Genomic DNA, 18,132 nt, shown 5'->3' on the forward strand with positions numbered 1-18,132 from the left:
GCATGCTTAGCGTGCATGAGGTCCTAGGTTCAATCCCTAGTACCTTCAGGAAAAAACAACAAATAAAAATTTTAAAAACAAAAAGACTGTGTTGAATCCCAAGAGTAAACCATATTAAAGGGGGAACAAGCACATCTTGTGCTGCTCACCCACCACCCTTGAAGTTCTGCAGGAAACACATGCAAGAGAGGAAAAGGTGGGGCTTCTGTCTCAAACCCCAGGATAAAGAAAAAAAAAATTTGCTGGTCTACTGGGCCCCTCCAGAGAGAAAGCATTATTTGTTGAAAGAAGCCGGTTGCTTTCTCTGCTCCATTCAGCCAGGCCACACCCCCGACTCAGACCACACGGGCAGTAAGAGAGGCCAGCAGCTGACCTGGGCAGAGCTGAGAGTTGAATGTGGCCGCCCATCTTTCACCTACATGGTCAAGCCACGCAGCTGCTCCAGGCCCAGTTGACCCAGTCAGCTGCAGGAGACTCATGAGGGATCTCAAAAACAAGCCAAAGCAAGCAAGCCTGAAGGCCACGCCTCCCTGTACCACAGCCACGTGGAAGGATGTCACCCCCACGGACCACCCCGATGGCCTCTCATCCTTTGGCCATTTGCCAGACACTGGAGGCACCACTCCTGGCCCTGAGCCAGAAGCAGCAGCATGCCTGCAGGGGAGGCAGGGCTGTTGTTAATCTGGGGACCTACTGGTGGGGATCCTGGGCGTCCTTAAAGGTCCAGATGTCAAGTGTGTGTGCTATTTGATAGGGAAAAGGTCTAGAGTTTTCATCAAATTTTCAAAGATGGGGGGAAGTCCTCGCTCAAAGAAGGTTAAGAATCACTGTCTTAGAGGCCAGCACTACTTATAGCTGCCCTGTTGAGGGTTTTGAAAAAAGTCCATTTAGTAACATTAATTCAAGAAAAAGCTGAGTTGTTCTCCATACTGGCTTAGTGCTGAGGGCTGGAAATGCAACAGTGAGCATGACCCGATGCTATCTGTGTATCACTGAAGAGCCTAGATATAAATAAAATAATCACAAATGTGTGTCCTATCTCAAATCAAGTATTGCTATGAAGGAAAGGAACCTGGTTCTATGACAGATATAGCAGTGGATGAACAGTTTTTTGTTTTTGTATATTTATTTTTGAACAGGTAATACATTTACATTCAAAAAATTCAAAAGCATTATGTAGTCAAAAATCCACCCCCATGCCTACCTTTATCCCACAGCAACTCCCTGCAAGCCATGAGTGTTTTACAGACTGATAGATAGATCTCCTGCTGTTAGACCAGGGGTAGAAGAGAAAATTTACCTGAAAATATGAAGCTTGAAATGAAACTTGAAGCATGAATGTGAGTTAACTAAATGAAGAGGACTGGAAACAGAGAGGGGAGGCACAGAGGCAACAGTTTGTGCAAAGACCCTGTGGTAGGAAACAGCATGATGTATTAGAAGAACTAAAAGAAAGCCTGTGTAACTGGAGCGCAGAGGGCAAGGGGAGGGGTGGTACAGGGTGCTGCTGGGTGGGGAGGGCGAGGATGCATCCCTGCAGCCTGCTTAGCACTATGGACTTTTCCCTAAGAGCCCTGAGAAGCCACTGAATGATGAGGGGAGATGACCTTCCATCATACTTGTATTTTGAACATTTCACCCTGGCTATAGTATGGAGAACGGACTGGAAGGGAAAGCAGTTAATGGGCTTTTATTTAGCTCAGGTGAGATATGGTGTGGCTTGGTGACAGTGATGTTTCTATATATTTTGTGAGAAGTGTATTGGTGTGCATGGTTCTTGCTCCCCAAAAATGTTGACAAAACATTTGTTTTGATTCTCTCCACTGAGTGGGATAAAAATCCCTAGCAAGTGTTTACTCAGAATGTAGTTAACACTTGGTTATATTTTGTCCAAGCATGTGGCCACACTGACAGGATAATTTAGCATCCTATAAGAGGTTAATTGATGAAGGGCTGAGGTCTCATAGAACCTTGCTCGAAGTCACTGGTTCAGCCCCACCCCATCCGAGCACCCCAAAGACACCTCCCCTCTGCAGCAGCCCTCCAGTGGCAGGAGGGTGTTATTGTTACAGAGTCATAACAGAATGACCACGTGGGTGACGTTCACTAATTAGGAAACAGATAATTAAAACACCTTACGGGTGTAGTGGTTTCGGTGTCCGTACACCTAATTTTCCTTCTCTTCTGATCCCCCAGAATGGCTTATTCAGAGGAGCAAGGAGGCGTCCCCTGTGGTTTCATCCGCCAGAACTCCGGCAACTCCATTTCCTTGGACTTTGAGCCTGACACGGAGTACCAGTTCGTGGAGCAATTAGAAGAGCGCTACAAATGCGCCTTCTGCCGCTCGGTGCTGCACAACCCCCACCAGACGGGCTGTGGGCATCGCTTCTGCCAGCACTGCATCCTGTCCCTGAGGTGAACGGGCAGGACGGCTGCTCCACTGCAGCCGTGGTGTCGGGAATCGCTGTGGTTGGCCACAGAGCCATGAATGTGAGGAGGGGCTTTCCCAGGGCTCTTCCCTGGGAGCCTGAGGAGTGATCTTCATCTTTTCCGCTCTCTCAGTGATAGTCACCTTTTCTTAAAACTCAGCCCACATCTGTTTGAACCCAGGTGCATGGTCTGTGCAGGGAAGGGAGGACCTGCATCTTAGGGAGGATCTTTGCTGTAGGCACCTTGACTTTTCCTTGCCTTAAGGTGGAGATGCTGTCGCATCCAGAAGGCTCCTTGCTGCCATGGATGCTGTCTGCTCCTGGGCAGCTGTAAAACCTGGGTCATGCCATTTTGTGGGTGGAGACCAGGAGAGACGTGGAAGCAGGCTTCGGGGGCTTATCCAGGGGCACTAGGGAAGTTGTACTCCACCAATCTTGGAAAGGGAGTTATTACAGCACGTTGTCATTCATTCCTGGGTTCTTCATTGAGCACCTGTGTTCCAGGCACCTTGCTAAACTAAGCTCTGGTGTACGGAGGTGAAGAGCTAGAGGTCCGATATGAAACAGGACCGTCCAGAATCTTCCGTTCTTGTGAAGGGGACAGGTTGTGGTACAGTGTGATAAGTGTAGGACTGCCCTGGGAGCGTTGGCAGAGGACGTTTGACTCTATCTAGGGGACTCGCTCTTCGACTTGCATCTTGGAGGATGGAAGGGAGTTTCTCAGGCGGACTGGGGAGGTGCTGAAATTGGGGTGCTGAGGGCCCTTCTGGAAGGAGGGAAAAGCATGAGCAAAGACAGGGCCTGGCCTGCTCAGGGGGAACTTCAAGGGGTCAAGCGTGGCTGAAGTGCTGGGGCTGCTCTTGGATGGGCTGTTGAGGTCAACCTTTAATTCTGGCTTCATTTTTATTTTTCTTTCCAGAGAATTAAACGCAGTCCCACTCTGCCCTGTAGATAAGGAGGTTATTAGACCTCAGGAGGTAAGACAATCACTGCTTTGGTTTAGCAGCTCTCTGGGTGATGGAGCGGCCAGTGTCCTGGGTTGAACTGGACAGAGAGGTTGGAGCAGGAGAGCAGGAGGGGGACCGTCCTCAGAGTCTGTATTCCTCTGCTGTGCGGTCAGGTCAGACCTCATTCCTGTCCCTGTGAGGGAGGCTTATTTGGGTCTTTATTGACCACCCCCCTCAGGTTTCTTCTCCCAGTTCCTCATTACCCTCTTCTATACTAACTCGTTACAGTGAGTTGCTTGCAGAAATGAAACATCCCATGTCCTGGAATTCACTTTCCCATCTGTTTAATCTCAGAATCTTTCTTTTATTATTATTATGTCTAACAGTAGCTTTATTGAGATCTAATGCACATGCCATAAAATTTGCCTTTAAAGTGTACAAGTCTTTTGGGTATGTGCCTAGGAGTGGAATTACTGGGTCACGTGGTAACTCCATGTTTAATATTCTAAGGAACGGCCCGGCTGTTTTCCAAAGCAGCTGCACCATTTTACATTCCTACCAGCAAGGTATGAGAGTTCTAATTTCTCCAGATCCTTGCCAAAATTTGATGTTGTCCATCTTTTTGATTATAGCCCTTTTAGGAGGTATGAAAAGGTATCTCATGGTTTTGATTTGCATTTCTCTGATGATTAGTGACGTTAGGATTTTTCCATGTCCTTCGTCATTTGTCTGTCTTCACAGAATTCCCATTTCACGTTTTATTTAAGTATTGTGTATGGCAGAGTTGAATAGTTGTAACAGAGAACTATGTGGCTGCAACGTGGCTGGCAAAGCTGAAAATATTTACTGTCTGACCCTTTATAGAGAAAGTTTGCCAACCCCTGGCTTGTGCTTAAATACAAGTCAGCATGGCTTCGGTGACACTACCTGATGACTAATACAAACATTTACCCTGGGACAGGAAGCTGAAAGCATCACCCTCAGCCACAGCCCCACCTCCTGACCTTTGCACATGTGGGGTCAAGTTCACGAGATTCTTCTAGCTTCAGCCTCCTACACTAGGCATTCAATTACCTGGCTCGTATATTTGGTGGCCTGTCAGATGTAGCTGAGCCAGCCTTTTCCTTTATGGTGGTGTAGCTGATATTTATTTCCATTCCAACCACTGACTGGAAGTTTCCATCTGACTTCTGAATTGTACTTGAAGATCAATTTAATAATAGCTTCATTCACTTTGCTCTAAAGCTTTTAAGTAAGACCTATTATGTTTATCTTTTAGGTGTTTAAAGACAATTGCTGCAAAAGGGAAGTCCTCAATTTATATGTATTTTGCAAAAATGCTCCTGGATGTAATGCCAAGATTATTCTGGGACGATACCAGGTTGGTATTACCCATGAACAATATTTGCCTTTGCCGTTTTTCCACTGCATGTGTTGAACACCTTTATGTGACAGTTACGGGGCTAAGCATGGTAAGGGGATGTCATTGGGTTACCCTCAGAGAATTCCTGTCTAGCAATACATTTGGCTACAGTGCGGCCCACCAAGGGCTAAGGTGTGAGTCAAGAGGTGCATTTTGTGTGGGACACACGCAGGACACGCCATGTGTGCTAGACCTTAAATTGTGGGGGGTTAGGGATCATTGATCCATAAGAGGAGATGTGGGACATGCTGGGCAAAAGGAACAGTCAAGCAAGGTCATGTCATTTTTTGGAAAACTGTGAAGGATCTGGGGTCCCTAGGGTGGGAGCCAGGGCATGACTGCAGAATGACACGATCGTAAGGGTCCCGGCCCCGAAGCATTTGCAGGTATTGGGTGGGTGTTTCCCAGCCGCTGTGGGCTTCTTAGAGGCTGTGATCTAAGGCGAGTAACACAGACCAGAACAGACACAGGACGTAGTTTAGAGGTGAAGCACTGGTACGAGATGCAAACAAACGAGGTGGAAAGGAGGTGGAAGGGAGTCGAGTTCCTTTCAGATGAAACTGCCCCACCTTGTTACTGTGAAGCAGGGAGTGTGGCTTTTCCGTAGCAGGCCCCTGTCAGGTTCGATCATACTACGAATGAACACGAGGCCGGCATCTCTAGCTTCCAGGGAACTGCGTGGAGGCTGTGCAATTTCCCCCTCCCACCCACACATTTTGGAATGTATTTCAGGTGATTTAGCCTTTTCCCCATCCTGCCTCCAACCCCCCAGGCACCAAGCTCATAAATGTTCGTGAATGATTTCTTTGGAAGCTCATGGAACATTTTTGTGATTTCCTAAGACAGTCCCTCCCCACTTGTTCTGATAGTCAGGTCCTAGAGCAGGGCCTCTTCACCTACTTTGTTGTCACTGAGCCCAAAAAGGAAATGAGGCTCAAATGGATCATGGACCAGCTTTAGTGACCAGATCATCAGCTTCTACAGAACAGTGGCTGGTTTCTCTTCACCCGTTTCTTTTGTATTTCCTCTCATTCCCTGTTCTCTGCCACTTTGCATGGTAAGGCGAGAGATCTCAGAGGTAGCAGAGTCTTAATGAATGCTGACAGTTTTGGTGAGTGCTGAGGGGTAGCATCCATGAATTTTGGAGAAGATGTAGATTTCAGTTGTCACTATGTGTCTCTTATTACTAGACTCCAAGGAGAATAGCTATACGTATTTACCTCCTATGGGAAAACTGTGCTCTTTTTTTTTCCTTCAGAGAAGGGGGTCAGCAAACTGTTTCTGCCAGGAGCCAGATAGTAAATATTTGAGGCTTCGCTGGCCCTCCCACGTCTGCTGCAGCTGCTCAGCTCTGCCATTTCAGGGGAAAAGTGGCCGAAAGCAGCTGTAGCTAGTATGTGAACAAACAGAAATAGCCGAGCTCTTCTCAATAAATCTTTACTCACAGAAGCAAGTATCAGGCCAGATTCAGCCCAAGGGTGGTAGCTTGCCAACCTCATTTTAAAGGATCTTGCAGAAGGATATGCTCAGTAGGATTTTGATGACTTGTCAGCATCACAATAACCCGCAGTGTTATCCAAAGATTTTGTTAAGACATGCCTGCTTTTTAAAAATCTGTAACATGAAGAACACTGGACTGAACACTGTCCTTGTCATCATTCTCTGATATTCTAGTTAAGAATATTTCCCGACTTTACAAGGCTGACCATCCCCCACTTCTCCTGGGCCTGTGGTCCTGTGTTCCTCCACCTCCTTTTCTGCTTCGGAACAGCTTCCTCTCCTTCCCTTTTCTTCCTTTGGTCCTTCCCCTTCCTTGACTGACTCAGGATGTGGCTGGCTCTTCTTGCTCTCTGTTCCAGGCTTTTACCACCTGCTGTGCAGTCCTTGCTGCTGGGGGTGGGGATGGAGGGTGCCCAAAAGAAATATAGAAATGTCGTTGAAGAACTGGTAAATTAATACGCAAGCCCAAGGGAGATATTCAAGGACTAGCCTGAGGATACAGGCAGGTTATTCGAGCATCTAAGATAAACTCGGCATTCCTCCTTCCTCACCCGTCTTCCCCTATCCTCCAAACAAGGCTGGCTTTCATAGCCTCAGCTCAGTTTGGGCAGCCCTCTCTGTGCCTTGTCCTCAGCAGAAGCAGGGGGGCAGCCCCGGGGACCCCACAGGCAGAGGATGTCTGCCCAGCCCTCGCAGTCCTCCCTCCTGCTTCCCCAAGTGTCCCCCCTCCCTCACTAGGCCTTGCAGCCGGCTGCCCCCATCCCCCACTGCCCTGACCGATGGGTCCCCACTGGCCTGTTGTGATCTGTTCCAGGACCACCTTCAGCAGTGCTTATTTCAAGCTGTGCAGTGTTCTAATGAGAACTGTCGGGAGCCAGTCCTTCGCAAAGGTCTGAAAGAGCATTTGAGCGCATACTGCCAGTTTCGAGAGGAAAAATGCCTTTATTGCAAAAAGGATGTGGTAGTCATCAATCTACAGGTAAAAGAAAAGAAGAAAAAAATCCAAAACTCCTCTTGATGGGACTGAATTCTGCCTGCGTGGTCACAGTGAATCAGATGGGATGCCAGAAGCACTTTTCTGGATTTATTTTTGTACAGAAATAGACCTAAAGAATAACTTTATCTGAGGGACCTGTAAAAGGCTAAATACCTTCTTGTTGGTAGGACTCTATTCATTTATCATTAGCAAAAATATTGTTTGAGCACCTGCTAAATGTGAGTGTGCCCACAGTGATACTAGGGGGGTGACAAACGCTGTCTGTCCTCAGGATGCTGTGACCTAATTGGAGAGGAAGGATGCAGACAGAAGAAGAGGGCGTGGGGTACCTTTCACATGCGTCAAAGGAGCCATGCCAGGAACTCCCACAGTCTATCCCGTCAGTCCCGCGCCCTCTGACCTTCTTTGAAACAATAGGAACGTAGAATTGAACTGAATTCATTTACACCAAGAAAGCAGCCATCCAGAATCCTTTTTGGAACTAGGCCATACCTTCCTGTAGAGGGTAAACCACATAGCACAGATCCCCAAAGCAACACATGTGTGCACACTGCGCGGCCATAGAGGGAACCTTTGGAAGCGAGATTGGCTTTGTCTCAGCCCACTCTCTCTGTTCCAGAATCATGAGGAAAACTTGTGTCCCAAGTACCCGGTCTCTTGTCCCAACAAGTGTTTGCAGATTATTCCGAGAACTGAGGTAACTAAATAATTCTCTCAGTAGATTGTATATAAGATAACGTTTTAGTAATCATCGTAGTGTGTGTTTGATAAAATCCCAAAGGCAGGGGTCCAAAGCTTAAATGATCCTCTTGATAACCATGTTTCTGTTTTCCCTTCCCCTTCCCCTGAGAATTCTGTTTTCACCTTAGCCCTCCCTCCCCTCGGCCTCAGTGTGGCTTTTTGCCTTCTGTTTCCTCCCTTCTCCCCAAGCCACCCCTGGCTCCCTGCTTGCTGCAGTGACACCACGTAGCAGCGGAGCTGGTGGTGAATTTCTATAGCAGAGGCTGTCCATTTTGCAGGTGGATGAACACCTTGCTGTGTGTCCTGAAGCTGAACAAGACTGTCCTTTTAAGCACTATGGCTGCTCTGTTAAGGTATTGACTAACTGTGTCTGTCTACACTCAACTGTATCATTCATTTGTCGAGTTTATTTTACTCTGATTCCATTCGTGGTGCAGAAGGACATTTGCTTCTGAGAAACTTTAAGACTGGCATTGGATTAGTCAGGGTTCTCCAGAGAAACAGAACAAATAATCTATAAATACGCACGCACACACACATCTATCTATACACATATCTAGATAGATATGTGTCCAGTTACCTCAACCAACAGATGAAGTAACTAAGCTCAAAGAAATTGTGATATGTTTGTAACTTGTAAGTGGAAGAATTTAATCTTAGATGGATAGATAGATAGATAGTTAATTTATAATACCTAATACCAACTTTTTTGAGGTTTGACTATGTCTATGAAAGTAAAATGTGACCCCGCACTTTTCCCTTGTAATTCTACTGCTAGGAATTTATTTCACAGATATCCTTTCATAAGTGTGTGGTGATTCCACACATATACAAGCACACACGCACACAAAAATATTTACAGTAGTCCCTTCTTGTCCATGGGGGTTACATTTGAAGACCCCCCCCCCGTGGATGCCTGAAACCCTGGCTGGTACCACACTCTATATACTATGTTTTTTTCTATTCATACATACTTATGAGAAAGTTCAGTTTACAAATTAGGCACAGTAAGAGAGCATCTGACTTGCCAGCATCGTTTAGGGCCATTATTGAATAAAATAAGGGTTGCTTGAACACAAGCACTGAAATACCACAACAGTTTATCTGGTCACATAGATGGCTAAGTGACTACTGGGTGGGGATGGTCTATGGCCTGGATACCTAGACAACAGGATGACATCCGAGAAAGTGTGGGTGCCAGGGCCCTGAGGGAGTGGGGGAGGTCACTGGACCACCGGACAGAGCAGGACAGAGCGGGACGGCACAAGATTTCATCACAGTATTCAGACGGATTTGGGACTTATGAAATTGTTCATTTCTGAAATTTCCTATTTAATATTTTCAGACTATGATTGACCACAGGTAACTGAAACCACAGAAAGTGAAACTGTGGATAAGTGGGGACTACTGCATATAGCAAACAAACAAAAAGCAAAAACCACAAAAAAATGAAAAACAACCCAAGTCCATCACTAAAGTACTGAGTATATCATTATGTGTTCATATTTTGGAATACTATGCACCTGATAAAAAATAATGGGGTGTATATATTTTTAAAATTAAATACAGTGTGATCTCACTATGTTAAAAATGTGTATATATCTTCACTGACTCTGGTGAGTGAGACTAGGGAATTGGGTGTGGGAATGGAGAGAAGGGAGCTTTTTTTACTTTTCATTTTATATCATTTTGTATTGTTTGACCTAAGCATGTATTTCTCTTATTTTAAAAAACTCTTTGAAAAAAGGTGTATTATAAGAAACCTTTTAAAAATGTCAGTGAAGAGTCCATAAATTTGTCATATATCAAACCACTGATTGTCTTGGCTACAAAAAGGATAGGGTTTTCCTTTTTCATGCATGAAATTCAGAATTGCTTTCCAGCTTGGAAAGGAATCTTCTTGACAGGTAGGCCCAGACTCCCAGTTGGGTTGTATTCTAGGACTTACCTTAGGACCAGAGCTAGGGATGGCTGGGGGTGTTGTTCTCTGGAAGAGGGGCCAACACTAAACTGAAGGGCTACTGATGATAAATGTTTGCTTGGAGTCTGTGGACCACCCATAACGTTGCTTGGGCTAGTGATATACGCAGTCTGTAATGAAATATTTTAATGATCAGGGAAGAAGTAATTTCTTCTTGCAAACATATAATTTGATTTTGTGGGTAACAAATTGGCACGGACTGAAATTACAATTAGGTTGCATACCGTCTGCCCCTGATAGCAGGACAGTGATTAAAGGCAGTAGAGGAGTGGGCTTCATAGGAGAGAGAACTAATGGATGCTTAAAACTGACCTGGACTCCAGTCAGACTGGGATTTCAAAATGTAGAATAGATAAACAAGATTATACTGTATAGCACAAGGACATATATACAAGATCTTATGATAGCTCACAGAGAAAAAAATGTGACAATAAATACATATATGTTCATGTATAACTGAAAAATTGTGCTCTACACTGGAATTTGACACAACACTGTGATACGATTATAACTCAATAAAAAATGTAAAAAAAAAAATACCTGACCTGGAGATAACTCACCAAGGAGATGGGTTTTATATGGGAATCACTGAGAAATGATAATAACTACCCTTAACCCACAGTCATATGCTCCCGGGGCAAGGAAGGAGATCAGCGCTGAGAATTTCGATAGTGGCCTGACTCTGTCAGTGTCTCAGGGGTACTGTAGAATCCTAGAGCTGGGAAAGGGACACAGGAGGGTCGTTCTCCCTGCAACCCATCTTGAGACAAGTAAGCAAAGTTCTGCTTTAGCAGAATATCCCAGCCCCCTCCCCATTTTTAGAGCCTTTCAACAACCTGACTTATTTTTCTCTTCGTATTAAAGGATAAACGGGGGAGCCTGCAGGAGCATGAACAGTCAGCCTTACGGGACCACATGCTTCTGGTTTTAGAAAAGAACTTCCAATTAGAAGAACAGGTAAATATTCCAGGGCCCAAGTATAAAGAGAGGCAACAGAATCGCTGGGATTTGTCCTTGTTGGTATTTTTACATTCTCCTCTGCTTCAGTATGTCAACTGGAGGAAGATGTTTTTCTACCAGTGGCCAGACTCATAGGATTATAGAGCATTAGAACTGGAAAGTGCCTTTGAGATCTTTGGGTCCAATCACCTCAACCAACAGATGAAGTAACTAAGCTCAAAGAAATTGTGATATGTTTATAACTTGTAAGTGGCAGAATTTAATCTCAAACCCATGTCCCCTGATTCTCAGTCCAGTGCTCCCCGTGATACATCAGCCAGCCTCTCTGCAGCCTATCCACACACCTTTTGGTTATTACCTGGCACCTAGTAGGTACCAAGTAGGTGTTTGGCATTTTTCAATGAAATCAGTAATTATCATGAAACAACATTTGACTCTGTGCTAGCTACTATGGGTTTTATATATTTTGTAATGAGTCTTAACTTGTTCACTTTCTAACCTAATAAATACATACATACATTAATTATTTTACTGAGTTGTGATGATCAAGTGAAATTATGTGTGCAAATGCCAGCCGTAGTCCCTGGAGTATTCATAGTGGACCTCAATAAATACTGATTCTACTGAGTAATTATTCTAAAAGTTCATTATTTTGTTAGGACATCTCAGAGGATCAGACTTTTCAAGCCCACATCTGTAGAGAGGGAGCTGAATTTTACTACTGCAGATTATTTTATGGTGTCTGATTTCATATTAGAGTAGGTATGTGAGTTCCAGGGACAGATTGTGGAGAAAATTTGAAAGACTGATTCAGTTGTAACTGGTAGAAGGCATGCTGCCAGGAAACCACTTTCATATTCTTGCTGCAACATTTGCTTCATTCATTCATCCACTGATTCAACCATACCATCCATATGTCAGGTTCAAGGCTACTTGCAAGGGATACTGAGTGGAGAAAGACAGCATCTCTCCTTGAAGAGCTCACAAAAATGTAAACAGATAAGATGCTGTGAGTCATGGACACGTGAGGAGGGTGCCCTGTGTCGAAGTACAGAGGCCTTAGCATTTTGCTCTGTGGGAGTTGGGGAAGGCTTTTTAAGGTAGCACATCTGAGCTGCATCTCGAAGGAAGAGAAGGATTCTCAGTGAAAATGTGGAAACAGGACATTGCAGAAGTGGAAAGTTTGTGCCAAGGCAGAGAGGCATGAGAGAAGTTTAAGGAACTGGGGTTTGGGGGCTGAGAGACGCCGAGTGTGAGACAGGGAAGTGGAGACTGGTATGTTTGGTCCAGGCTGCAGGGGCCTTCCACATAAGCAAAGGAGTTTCAAATACTATACATTCAGTGATTTTTTTGTGTGATTTATTCATATTCTGCCCTATTTCAGAAAGAATGTAAGGGCCAAAGTTTGAACTAATATTTACCAGTAATAAGGGGCTGATAGAAGCCAGTTAATTGTTTGGCTTTAAAAATAAGACAGCTGGTGGTAGTATGGAAGATGGATAGAGGGAGAGGCAAGAACAAGGACAGAGGGACCAGGCAGAAAGATGCTGCAATAAACTAGACAGGGTAGCAGCAGAGCCTGGAAATTAATGTGGGAGGGCTCAGGAGCCGGAATGCCTGAGTTCGAGACCTGGCTCCACACATGTGAGTTTGGAGAAGCTACTTACCCTCTCTCTTCCATATTTTCCTTATTCATAAAATGGAGTTTTAGTAAGGGTCAAATTATATACATAGGCTCTTAGCACAGTGCCTGGCACATAATGAGCAGTTCAGTATCGGGGTGGAAGCAAGATACTGGGTATGGTGATGGTGAAGGTGAGTACCACAAAGTACTGATTGACATACCACATGAGATGTTGTTTAATAGGTGTAAACTGAATGAAAGAAGAGAACTAGTTCAGTAAATTTAGTCAAGTGATGCCACTATCATTAGATGAACTTTTAAAGTGGGTCACATATAGAAAAGGTTGATGACAAATCTGTGGATTTTTTTGAAGCACCTGCAAACATTTTCTTAGGATTATATAGTAACCTACATGTAAGTATTTTCTATAAATATATGTGTATATTTTTCATAGAAATAATTTTTTTACTTGCAATATTTTCCTAGAACTATATTTAAATTATTTTAACTTGTATGCATGCCTTTAAATGACCTCATTCATATTCCTGTTATTAGATTTCTGACTTATATAAGAGCCTAGAACAAAAAGAAAGTAAAATCCAGCAGCTAGCAGAAACTGTAAAGAAATTCGAAAAGGAATTCAAGCAGTTTGCACAGTTGTTTGGCAAAAATGGAAGCTTCCTCTCAAATATCCAGGTGAGAGCTGGCCTTTCTAGTCAGAGCCAAGATTTAGCCTTCAACTGGCTGTGAGGGGTTTTCTTTTGACTTTTGCAATGGAAATAATTTCAAACATGCAAGAATAAGGTGGTGCAAAGGACACCTGTATATTCTCCAGCCGGATTTGCCCACTGTCAGTATTTTGTCCCATTTGCTCCATTCATCCCCCTCCTCCTCCTTGTTCTTATTCCTCTGCCTTCTCTGTCCCTGTTCGTCTCTCCCTCACTCTCTCCCTCTCTGTGTGGGTGTTCTTTCTGAACCCTTTGAGAATAAGCTGCCTATATTATGGCCCTTTTCCCCTAAATACTTCAGTGTGTATTTCCTAAGAATAAAGATCTTCTTTCACATAACCCCAGTACACTTAGCAAATCAGTACGTGAAACGTTGGTACAATACTTTTATATCATTTATGGTGATTAGGATTTTAATTAATGTTGGGCCAATATTAGTCACTTGAATTCAAATTCACTGAGAGCATCTGTCGTTCTGCATTTTGTAGTCAACAAAGTGAAACTGTTCATTCCCTTGGGAAGACAATGCTTTAAACATCACTAAAATATAGCAAAAATGACTTTGTAAATCATGAATGTTAAATAACCATAAACAAATTTCCTAATGAATAATGTCTTCATAGTGATTAAAAAATGTATAGTGGAAAGATTTCAAGATGTAGCATGGGCAAGATTTTTGAAATCTGGATTATTCCATAAAATGTAGGCCATATATTCACACATTGCCAGCATCCTGTGTTTGTATGTATGTGTGTGTGTGTGTGTGTAAAACCATCATATGTTATATCTCAATTCTGACCTTTTTTCTAACACAAAAACCAGTCAAGAGTGAAGGCACTGAGGGAAAGGGTGGAGGAGAAAACAGCTGTAGTTTTATTTAATCCCTTCCACCTAAAGAGAGCAACCAAATGTGCAGGCCTTACCTCAGGGCACTTCTGTACCACCTGGAGACCTCAGGCCAGAACAGGTGGGCCTCCTTCCAGAGCATTCCCTGCCTTCCAGAAGAGCAGGAGTGGATTGGAAGAGTAGCATCGAAGAAGAAAAGGAAGCAATAAGAGGAAAGACAAGGAGAGGACAGAAATATAAAGACAGGTTGGAGAACCAAGTAGGGAGAAACTGGGGGAGGAGTAAAAGTCAGATGAAGAGCAGTTCAAAGAAACAGGAGCTGAGATACGGCGGTGGAGGAGGAAGGGATTAAGTGATTCATCTCTCTGAAATCCTCTCTGCATTTTCTCTTCTGGACTGTGCCTTTTTCATTTCATTCATTGATTAATTAAAGGTGAAACGTTTGAGCTGAAAAACGTAATCTCAACGATTTACTAAGATATTAACTCAAGTTTGTTTGACTTGATCCATCTTGTCCTGAAAGGTTCTTGCCAGTCACCTTGACAAGTCGGCTTGGCTAGAAGTTCAGGTGCGTCAATTATTGCAAATGGCTAACCAGCAACAAAGTAAATTTGATCTGAGGCCTTTGGTGGAAGCGATTGATACAATGAAGCAGAAAATCACCCTGCTGGAAACCAATGATCAGAGATTAGGTATGTATACTGTTTTCTACTTCTCTTTTGGTGATTCATTACTTCTGCATGTGTTCATGAAACAAGCAAACACCTGGTTGATGGAGAGTCACAGCTGTCCAGGATCAACAACGGCTGAATCTGGTATTTGTGAAACAGAACAGCATGGGATTCTGGCCACCCAGGCAAAAATGACGAAGGGCTATGAGCGGGAGCCGGAACAGGCAATGGGTGGAAATGGGCCAGGAAATTCCAAGAACAGGGAGTGATGGTTTTTAAGGAGTAGACAATAGTGAGAAGGCTAGGGGAAAGATGTGGTGGGAACATTGTTTTAATTATAGAAGAATAGAGAAGGGTTTGGCTGTTTAAAAGCATTCCAGTTAAAGAGCGGTGGGGCTCATCATGCAAACACCCGCTGGCTGAAGGCTGAGTGTGCCTTCTGGAGACTCTGGAGAGCTTTTGTTCAAGAGGCTGCATCTGGGTTTTCTTGGTGCCACCCTTGCCACGGCACGGGATTCACCGAGTTGATATTATTAATATGAATGGTCCATTGGTGAACACTGAATTCAGTTCATCTTCAGAATGTCAGAATTTTATTGGTTCTATTCAGATAACAAAATTCCACTTTGGGTAAATCCTAAAGACAACTTTAAGGCCTTTAGAACCTTGTTTTTCTTTGCAGTTGTTTTGGAAGGAGAGACTAACAAGCATGACGCCCACATTAATATCCATAAAGCACAGCTGAATAAAAACGAAGAGCGATTTAAACTGCTAGAAAGTGCCTGCTATAATGGAAAGCTCATCTGGAAGGTGACAGACTACAAGCTGAAGAAGAGGGAGGCGCTCGACGGACACATGGTATCCATCTTCAGCCAGCCCTTCTACACCAGCCGCTGTGGCTACCGGCTCTGTGCTAGAGCATACCTGAATGGGGATGGGTCCGGGAAGGGGACGCACCTGTCGCTGTACTTTGTGGTGATGCGGGGCGAGTTTGACTCACTGTTGCAGTGGCCATTCAGGCAGAGGGTGACCCTGATGCTTTTGGACCAGAGTGGCAAAAAGAACCACATTGTGGAGACCTTCAAAGCTGACCCCAATAGCAGCAGCTTTAAAAGACCCGACGGAGAGATGAACATTGCCTCTGGCTGTCCCCGCTTCGTGGCTCATTCCACTTTGGAGAATGCCAAGAACACCTACATTAAAGATGACACCCTGTTCTTGAAGGTGGCTGTGGATTTAACTGACCTGGAGGACCTCTAGTCACTCCTTCTGAGGTGATAAAAAGACTTCCTGGATCCAGAAGCTTTGGTTAATGTAGTGACTGAATCTAGACTCAGTACACACTTGTGTTTGGCTTTTTGCCCTTAATGGTTGAAGTCAGTTTAAGATTTCTCAAGTGCTGTCTTTTTACATTTCACTCTGTCTCAGTTTGAAACTTACAACACTTAGAATATCTCCTCGTTATTTATATTTTTTATATCATTTGAAAGATGTTAACTTTCTTGAATGTAAGGTCTGGGGCATATCTCTTTTACTGGTGCTTAGCATGGGGTCTCAGTGCAGGCCCTCTATAATATTAAGAGTTATTGAGGACACAGAGGTAGAATTTCCAATTGAAGTGGTTTGGTATTTTATTGTTTATGCCTGCTAATTCTAGACCTGACCTTAAGCTTGCAAAAACCATCTTTTAGGGTAGGCTGTTCCAGTTAGTTGGTAGTGTACTTCAAATGATGGGCTGTGTACTTCAAAGGTCAGTATGCCCAGTCTGGACCAGACTTTTTCTGGTTAAATACTGTATTTGTGGAAATCACTATACCTCTAATATTTTCATGAAATTTACCAGTAGTCAGCAAGAACAAATTTGCAAGGCTGCATAAGAACTGGTGAATAGAGTAAGCATTTTCATTCCCCTGCTGAAGTAAGCAGAAAGTACTGCTATATATGTATATATATATAGCACATTATATATATATATATATATATATATATATATACTGCATTTTATATATATATGTACTGCAGTGTATGTATGTGTGTGTGTGTGTGTGTGTATATATATATGAGAGAAGGAGCCATTCAGCTAAAGTTCAGATTTTATTAGGTTCAACCATGCAAAAAAAATTGTTTTCAAACAAAATATTAGCAGTTTCATAAGATTCAACTTAATAAATAATATATGTACGTGTATACAAATAGTTTAAAAGTATTGTGGTAATAATAAATTAATGTGAGGATGGGCAGAATTAGTATGTGATGGAAAAAATATATCATAAATGGATAAGAGGAATCTAAGACCTGGGGAGAATGCTCTTACAATTTCCTATGGGTGTTAGGAGTATTCCCATCCAAAACTGATGGCTAAAAACAGTATTTCCTGGTTCTTTGGGGGAGAAATCTTGAATTCATAAACTGGTGTGAAAACAGGCACTTATATAAACTTGTGACATTTCTTGTCGAAGTCCTGAGTACTTTGTGAAGAGCAGAAAGGATCATGTTCTTCTGCACTTACCTGTATGGGTCTGAGAGGGTAAATACAAGCTGAGACTAGTCCTTCTGACTCTTGATAAGCCTTCTGACTTAACGAGAAACCACCCAGTTTTCCTGAGCTCTAACTCGTTATGGCACTGAGCCCCCACTCCCCCCACGCAGCTGGTTCCTTTGAGCCTGTAAGGACAAGTGCTGTGGGCTGAGGGCCACTTCGTGCCGTTCACTCAAGTGATGACCACGCACCTTACCAACTCATGACCAGTTAACCAAGGAGAAGCAGCATGATTTATACCCGTGGCTTCTGGAATAATTGGAACTTTAAAAATCTCTTGTATGAAATTCAAGATGCTAAGGACTCATACTGCAGAAATCACCCCAAAGGGTTAAATTCAAAGAACTAAGTTCCCAGTAGAAATATGCTAAAGACGTACACTGGGTGAACTCTGGTACAGCTGACGGTCAGCACCTCCCCGCAGACAAACTCAGGAAGTTCAGACCACACAGCCGGACGCAGGTGGTTCTGTGTGTGCTTGTTTTCAGCGTCTCTAATCAAGCCCCAAGTCATCCTTGTGCTCCTAAGCAATGGGAGATCACATGTTGTAACCCGTTTTAAGTCGTTGATGAGAAAAACATTTTTAAGGTGAATTTATCAAAATATGAGATCTGTGTTTTAACCAACTTTTCTACATAAAAAGTTTAAGTCAAGGCATGGTTTGTGACTTTAGAGTCTCTTCATCACTGAAACAGTGATCACGGAACGAGGTATTCTCAAATAAAAAGCACCTCTTTCTCATAAAA

General features: G+C 43.6%; 1 protein-coding gene across 5 annotated transcripts in view; it reads left to right on the forward strand.

Annotated features, from left to right (window-relative positions):
* Positions 1–18,132, forward strand: part of TRAF5 (TNF receptor associated factor 5) — a 38,538-nt gene extending 20,406 nt beyond the window's left edge. For 3 of the 5 annotated variants that reach the window (XM_032466420.1, XM_032466419.1, XM_032466421.1), the window contains 10 exons: positions 2,197–2,415; positions 3,349–3,406; positions 4,656–4,757; positions 7,114–7,278; positions 7,916–7,993; positions 8,316–8,390; positions 10,883–10,975; positions 13,158–13,298; positions 14,700–14,868; positions 15,530–18,132. In XM_032466420.1, the coding sequence (XP_032322311.1) occupies positions 2,198–2,415; positions 3,349–3,406; positions 4,656–4,757; positions 7,114–7,278; positions 7,916–7,993; positions 8,316–8,390; positions 10,883–10,975; positions 13,158–13,298; positions 14,700–14,868; positions 15,530–16,107 (1,677 nt within the window). In that variant the 5' untranslated portion in view covers position 2,197 and the 3' untranslated portion in view covers positions 16,108–18,132. Of the gene's footprint in view, positions 1–2,196; positions 2,416–3,348; positions 3,407–4,655; positions 4,758–7,113; positions 7,279–7,915; positions 7,994–8,315; positions 8,391–10,882; positions 10,976–13,157; positions 13,299–14,699; positions 14,869–15,529 lie in introns of those variants that run through there. The other 2 variants (XM_032466422.1, XM_032466423.1) reach the window with 2 other exon arrangements.

The sequence above is a fragment of the Camelus ferus genome, chromosome 23 (assembly GCF_009834535.1).
Source record: "Camelus ferus isolate YT-003-E chromosome 23, BCGSAC_Cfer_1.0, whole genome shotgun sequence".
Lineage (NCBI taxonomy): Eukaryota > Metazoa > Chordata > Mammalia > Artiodactyla > Camelidae > Camelus > Camelus ferus.